Here is a 6,994-nt window from a genome sequence, read left to right on the forward strand (position 1 = left end):
GAAGTCCTAATCCCCACTGCAGAAGGGCGAGCGCCTCCCTTTGTAATCATTCGCTGGAGTCTATGCACAATTCTACAGGGGAAATGTCCAGGACACAGTCACTTGCCACTTCTGCTACCTGCCTACAAGACCCCGGGATTGTGTTAGTAAAATATTAGACCATAACTTTAACACTATACATGCTTCTGGATTCCACCTCAATAGAGATGTAGCAAAATGGTTGAGGGAATGGGAGCAGGCCCCCAAGTCAGGCTGAGTTTGCATCCAGGCTTCTTAACTTTCTCTGAAACCTCAGACAAGTGATAAAACTTCTCTGCCCCTTCTATATGTATATTTGTATCTATATAACCTATGCATATCTATAAACTAAGGCTAATTTTAAAAAAGCTATCTCATAGCGTTTTGTGGGAATTACGTGAGTTAATTCACATAAAGTGTTAGAAATGTGCCTTACAGGTAAGAACCTGATAGGTGTTGGCACACCCGCCCCTGTTACTCATCCATATGTATATAAATCAGGATTTATTGATCTTGGTACTTTTTACGTTTTGGATAAGTTTAGGTTGTGGGGCTGTCCTGTGTAGCACAGGACTCATGGCACAGCATCCTTGACCTTACCCATTAGATGCCAGTGCTATTCCCCTCACCACACAGACACACCAATCATTCAATCAAAATTTTCTCCATTGTCAGACATCCCCTGGGGAGCAACATTGCCCATATTTGAGAACTGCTGCTCTGTCTGTATAGCCTGGACTTCTGCCATAATGATTTTTCAGAAAGTTCTACTTTATGTCTATTTATGTGTCTCAAGTTCAAAGTGCCCCAAATTAAATTCAGTGTTTTCTTAGGCTTCCCAGGGCTGCTCCTTCTCAGGTCATCATTTTATAACTTATTTTTACCACCATCTGGGCATGTAATCCACAAACTAAACGTAAGCACCTGCTTCTCCCTTACTATCTCTTCCAGTCTCCAAGTCCCAGAGAATCCACCTCTTTGAATGATCTGGACTTTCTCTCAATTCCACAGCTTTCACAGTCCCTCTTCATCTCAAATTTGGATTACTCTAACGGTTTTCTAACTTAGACTCCTTAAAAGTGAGAATTTGGATCTTTCAGGCCTATCACCACCACTGAAAACACACACACACCTCCTCTTCCTGCCCCCCCCAGTACCAATTCCTACGAATAGGACTATAATTATAAATTTGGTTGTAACAATATTCCTGTGTTACATTATTAAGCCTATTTTTAAACACTATTCACAAAAAATTCATCAAGTACTATAATTGTTTTTCTTTTTTTCCTATAATTCCATATATTTTTCCTTATTCTTTATATATTCTTACCCTTTTTTTTTTTTTTTTTTGTAAATCTCTTCTCAGTACATGCCATCATGGAGATTCAATTTCATATTTTTTTATTTATTTACTTTTTAGACAGAGTCTCACTCTGTCACCCAGGCTGGAGTGCAGTGTTGTGATCTCACCTCCCTGCCACCTCCACCTCCCAGGTTCAAGTGATCCTCCTGCCTCAGCCTCCCAAGTAGCTGGTATTACAGGTGTGTGCCACCACACCTACCTAATTTTTGTATTTTTAGTAGAGACGAGGTCTCACCATGTTGGCCAGGCTGATCTTGAACTCCTGATCTGAGGTTATCCACCCACCTCGGCCTCCCAAAGTGCTGGGATTACAGGCGTGAGTCTCTATTCTGTCCCATGGACTTGTTCACCTGACTTTATAACTAAACCAATCTGCCTTGATTGTCACAGCCTTATACTAATTTTTAAAATCAGCTAAAGTGAGTCTTCTTTGTCATTTAGGGTCCCTTAAGTAGGAGATGTCAGGAAATGATAAGACTTGCAACATATATTTTGATATAAATGCCTATGCAGGATAAAACTGGAGGGAGCAAGCGTCAGTGATGAAGGCCTCAGACCAAGATGAAAGTCACCTATGAAAGGAGAAATAAATGGAAAGATCGGGTAGGAAACTCTCAGACCATAGAGCAGTTCTAAAAAGTCTTGGTCAGGAGGATAGGAAGTCTCTAAGCAAATGTTTCCTATCAGGAAAGACATATGTTAGATGGAAATTGCCAGCTCTCTTAAGTCCCACCCACCCTGCTGAGTCATTGGCTGAGGGCATCTCAGAATAAGAATGGAATCTGCCTAAACATCATGGTGGATCCAAGAAGTGCAGCTATAGACTTTCAGTCAGCCATGCACCCCACCCATGGGTCTCTTGATGGGGAGCTGAGCAGTTCTCTGAGGCTACCACAGTCCACCTCCAAAAATATAAATTAAACCCCAAAGCTGTTCAGGTTTATAATTGTCATTATTTTTATATGTTATTAATTATTACTTAAAATAATACATTTATTATTGGTGTAACAAGCAAGATACTCCAATTCAGCCAGGCACAGTGGCTCACACCTGTAATCCCAGCACTTTGGGAGGATGAAGCCAGGAGTTAAATATTTTTCTCCAAATATTTAAAAATTAAGGAGGCATGATGGTGTGTGCATGTACTCCCAGCTACACAGGAGGCTGAAGAAGTCCTCTACCTCATGCTATACACAAAAGTTAATCTAAAAATGGACCAAAACCATACAAAAAAAAAAAGCTTAAACTATAGGCTGATGTAGAAGAACCACTTGAGCCCAGGAGGTGGAAGCTGCAATGAGCTATGATTGAACCACTGCATTCCTGCCTAGGTGACAGAGATCCTGTCTCAAAAAAAAAAGACAAAACAAAACAAAAAAACTTCAATTCAACAACTATTTCTTGATTTTACAATATATCTGACATTTTAAATATATAAGCAGGAAAAGAATTTGACAAAATAAAGGAATTATGAGAAATAACCTTTATATAAAATGTGTTTCATGTCTTGTTGGTGAGATGATAAAGTTTAAGTAGGCTCACAAAATATTTGTAGAAATATAGTTTATTAACATTAATATACATTTTTTTCATGACAAACCACATTGGATAAGTAAGCATTGTATAAAATATTTCTGCTAACTTAATGTGCAGTATTTACCTATAAGGAGTAAAAAAATAACATTTACAGTAGGAACTACTTGCTTTTTTCGAAATTTTCAATGCTGTTTTAGATAGCAATGAATAAAAGTTTTATAATGTAAACAATGGCCCCACTTATTGGAATCCTGAGGTGCACATGTATTATTTCTCTAATCATCCTCTGTGAATGCTGTCATTGGCAATAAAAGATGGAGATAACACATATTCTCTGCGGTATCAAATGGACTGGAATGGTAGAGGTTCTCAGAAGCAAACGGCATGTGGTACAAATTTTGCCACTCTCAAAGGGTACAAGAAAAGTCAGAATAATAAAAGGAAAAATGGTCAGAACATAGAACAAAAGGACAAGATCAAGGGGATCTGATCCTGCTTTAAGCTACCTATCATTTGTAATGGAGACATTTCATCAAATCCAGCTGCCTATATCTGTAACGATGTTGATAAGAATGCTTCTATCACATTTGGCACTTCTGTGTTTAGGTGAGAAAGCCGTGACTTTGACATCTTTATAATTCATGAAATTTACCACATTTGTCCAATTAAGAATAGCCCAGGAGAGAGGAAGGGTGTAAAATGATAATGAAAAATATCGGTGCATAGGTTCCTTTTACAAATATGCCATGACCTATTTAGTAAAATTGTTAGAAGTGCCAGAGATGCAAAACCAAAAAAAGAGACAAGATGATCTCATAAGAGAAATGATAAGGCAAGTTTATTAAATCACACATAACACCATCTGTAGAAGCAACAAAATCTCTTCATGGAACACACTAATAAAAATTTAAAGTCCTTCAATCGTTTTACATTATTACTGCTTCTAATTAGAATATATTTCTTCTCTGAATTTTAATCAGAGCTTTCCTCAGTGCAACTTTGACATCCTTGTTCCTCAAACTGTAGATGAGGGGATTTGAGCATGGGCACCACATTAGTGTAGAAAACAGAAGAAACTTTTCCCTGCTCCACAGATCCAGAACAATATTTAAGATACATGAATGCCGCTGACCCAAAAAACAGAGACAGAGCAATGACGTGAGAGCTACAAGTACTGAAGGCTTTTGATCTTCCTTGAGTGGATTTGATATGAAGAATGCTAGTGACAATGAAAACATAAGAAATGAGGATGGTAAAACTGGGTACCGTGATATTAATGCCCACAACAATGAGAACAACCACCTCGTTGACATAGGTGCTGGTGCAGGAAAGCTGGAGGAGGGGGAGTATGTCACACAAGTAATGGTTGATGATATTAGCACTGCAGAAGCTGAGTGAAAGCATGCACCCGGTGTGGGCTGTGGCTCCAGCCATTCCCATTATGTAAGCAGCAAAAGTTAGCATAGAACAGACCTGATGGGACACGGTGACCTTATACAGCAATGGATTACAGATGGCCATATAGCGATCATAGGCCATTGAGGTCAACATGTAGCATTCAGAGATGACAAAAAAGAGAAAGAAAAACAGCTGAGTCATGCACCCAACATAGGAGATAATATTCTTTTCTGATACAAAGTTCATTAGCATTTTGGGAGTGAAAACAGAGGAGTAACAGAGATCAATGAAGGAGAGATGGAAGAGGAAATAGTACATTGGTGTGTGGAGGTGAGAATTTTGACTGATAAGAGTGATCAACCCAAGATTGCCTACCATGGTGACAACGTAGATCACTAGAAACAGGAAAAAGAGGGGTTGCTGGAACTCTGGATGATCTGTTAATCCAGCAAGAACAAACTCAGTCACTAAGGAGTTGTTCGTAGACACCATTTTTGGTCTTCAAAAATCTGGGAAGACAAAAGAAAATTCCATTAATAGCGAACACAGCTTTCTTCTTACAAACTCTCATTCACGAGGAGGTGACTCAGGCTGTAGGAATTTGAGTGAGTTCCTGTTTGTTTCATGGGGTCTGAACGTACTGAATGTACTGCTACACCCACTCCTCAACATTTCAGTCACTGTCTTTTGTCTGCACAGACTGAATGTGACAAACAATTGCTCCTTTCCTTACTAGAAGACAGAGAGGTGGAGTAGCTGAGGCACAGGCCTACCTACTGTTGAGCTTGGGTTATGTGGATGTGTCTCATCTCCCTCACTTCCATCCGGCCCTTCACTTCTTAGTTTCTTTTTTTTTTTTTTTTAAGATGGAGTTTCACACTTGTTGCCCTGGCTGGAGTGCAATGGTGGGATCTCGGCTCACTGCAACCTCTGCCTCCTGGGTTCAAGAGATTCTCCTGTCCAGCCTCCCAAGTAGCTGGGATTACAGGCGCATGTCACGATCCCAACTAATTTTTGTATTTTTAGTAGAGACAGGGTTTCATGATATTGGTCTGGCTCGTCTCGAACTCCTGACCTCAGATGATCCACCCACCTCAGCCTCTCAAAGTACTGGGATTACAAGCATGAACCACCGTGCCTGGCCACTTCCTAGTTTCTACTTATGTTTCCATTATTCTACTAGACACTTCGGTTTCGTTGTGATCACCACCAGGTAAGGGAGGATTCCTTTAGGGCAGAGACCATGCCGATATTCTGTTTCCTAGACAGGGGTCTCCTATAGGGTTTCTAGATACCTTACTATAAGAATCCATGAAGTCACCAGGTGATAACAGAAGACCCTTAGTAGTCAAAGTCTTATGATTCACCACATACAAATCACATAAGTGTTTCTACACATTCTTCTCTATTCCATCCTAGCTAGACAGAGGATGATGAAAGGAAGCTGAATGTGCTTTCACAGGTCTTTGTAAGAGGGCATGAGAGAAACATAATTAATTTGGGTACAGTTATATTAGTTGTTAAGTTTGTAAAATTTTACCAAACTGATATTTTTATAACACCTAAGCTCTTCTATGTGTATAGCACATGTCAATATATTTTTTAATAAAGAGACAAATCTCCTTTCCTGACATTCCTCTGCTCTGGATGTGTCACTTGGAACTGCTATTGCTATCTTGATACCAGGCTGAGAATGAAGCCAACAGAAAGAACAGTGTGAGAAAAATGCAAGCCTGAGCGTCAGTGCTCCATACCACTAAGTTTCTTGCTATTGAATAGAATACTTTTCCGCATTTTCAGCAACATCCAGGAGAGAGAAATAGAAACTTGATTAACTCACCTTCCTTCCACTCAGAGAACTCAGTGCTGACCGTTGATGTGTGTTTCACCTCCACTGCCCTGGAGGAAGAACTGGCGGTGAAGGTATCTATGTTGATCAGATGTAGTCAAGGAATCTTCTTCTCCCTTGACTGGCAAAAGCATTGAGCATAGATCTCAGACTCTGAATGTTCTGGGAGTCATTTTGAGGTGTACATCAAACTATTATTTATAAATTTGCCAAGAGGGTTTGTTGGAAAACCGTACTTCACACCAGAGCTACCATATCCACTGTCATAGAGACATGGCACTCGCTCAAGGCTTATAATTCTTTTGGACCTGATTACATATCCAGCAGTAAGTCTCTCTCAGGACCTCCCCTACAATGACAAACTGCAGGGAAGAAATTATATGCCTGTGTTTACAGCCTAATTTGTTGTAGTAGATGTGAACTTCTCATCAGGGATTATACAATCCACAGGGCATAGGAGAAAGAGCCTCTGCTCTCATATATAAAGATGTAAATGTAATGATTGTCAGAATTTTTGCTAATTACAATCCTAGGTAGTATATTAGCTTTAACAGGAATGTAAGTATAACTTAGTGAAGTTTATTGTTATGCTCATTTTTAATATTGTGAGCCCTTTTAAATAATCCATTTTTACTTCTGCGTATTTCATAGGCATAAAGAAAAAAGATACTTTTAATTCATTTCAGATATTTTAATAAAAATTTTGTATAACATAGAATTATCCTTTATTTCATAAAAATATATTTACTTTGGGTTGCTCTAACACAACATGTCTTTGCCTTTCAAGTTAAAATCAAATCCGTAAGAAAAATCACTATTCGTGGGCCCTC

The 6,994-nt window shown here is 39.1% G+C and overlaps 1 protein-coding gene across 1 annotated transcript; it reads right to left on the reverse strand.

The window, feature by feature from the left end:
- Positions 1–2,993: 2,993 nt before the first annotated feature.
- Positions 2,994–6,496, reverse strand: OR8B3 (olfactory receptor family 8 subfamily B member 3). The gene is made up of 2 exons (XM_055273573.1): positions 6,156–6,496; positions 2,994–4,824 (listed from the first exon to the last, which is right to left on the reverse strand). Exon 2 carries the CDS (start codon positions 4,805–4,807, stop codon positions 3,890–3,892), a length of 918 nt encoding a protein of 305 aa, XP_055129548.1. The 5' UTR covers positions 4,808–4,824; positions 6,156–6,496; the 3' UTR covers positions 2,994–3,889.
- Between the last annotated feature and the right edge of the window lie 498 nt (positions 6,497–6,994).

This window comes from Symphalangus syndactylus, chromosome 3, assembly GCF_028878055.3.
Source record: "Symphalangus syndactylus isolate Jambi chromosome 3, NHGRI_mSymSyn1-v2.1_pri, whole genome shotgun sequence".
In the NCBI taxonomy this organism is placed as follows: Eukaryota; Metazoa; Chordata; class Mammalia; order Primates; family Hylobatidae; genus Symphalangus; species Symphalangus syndactylus.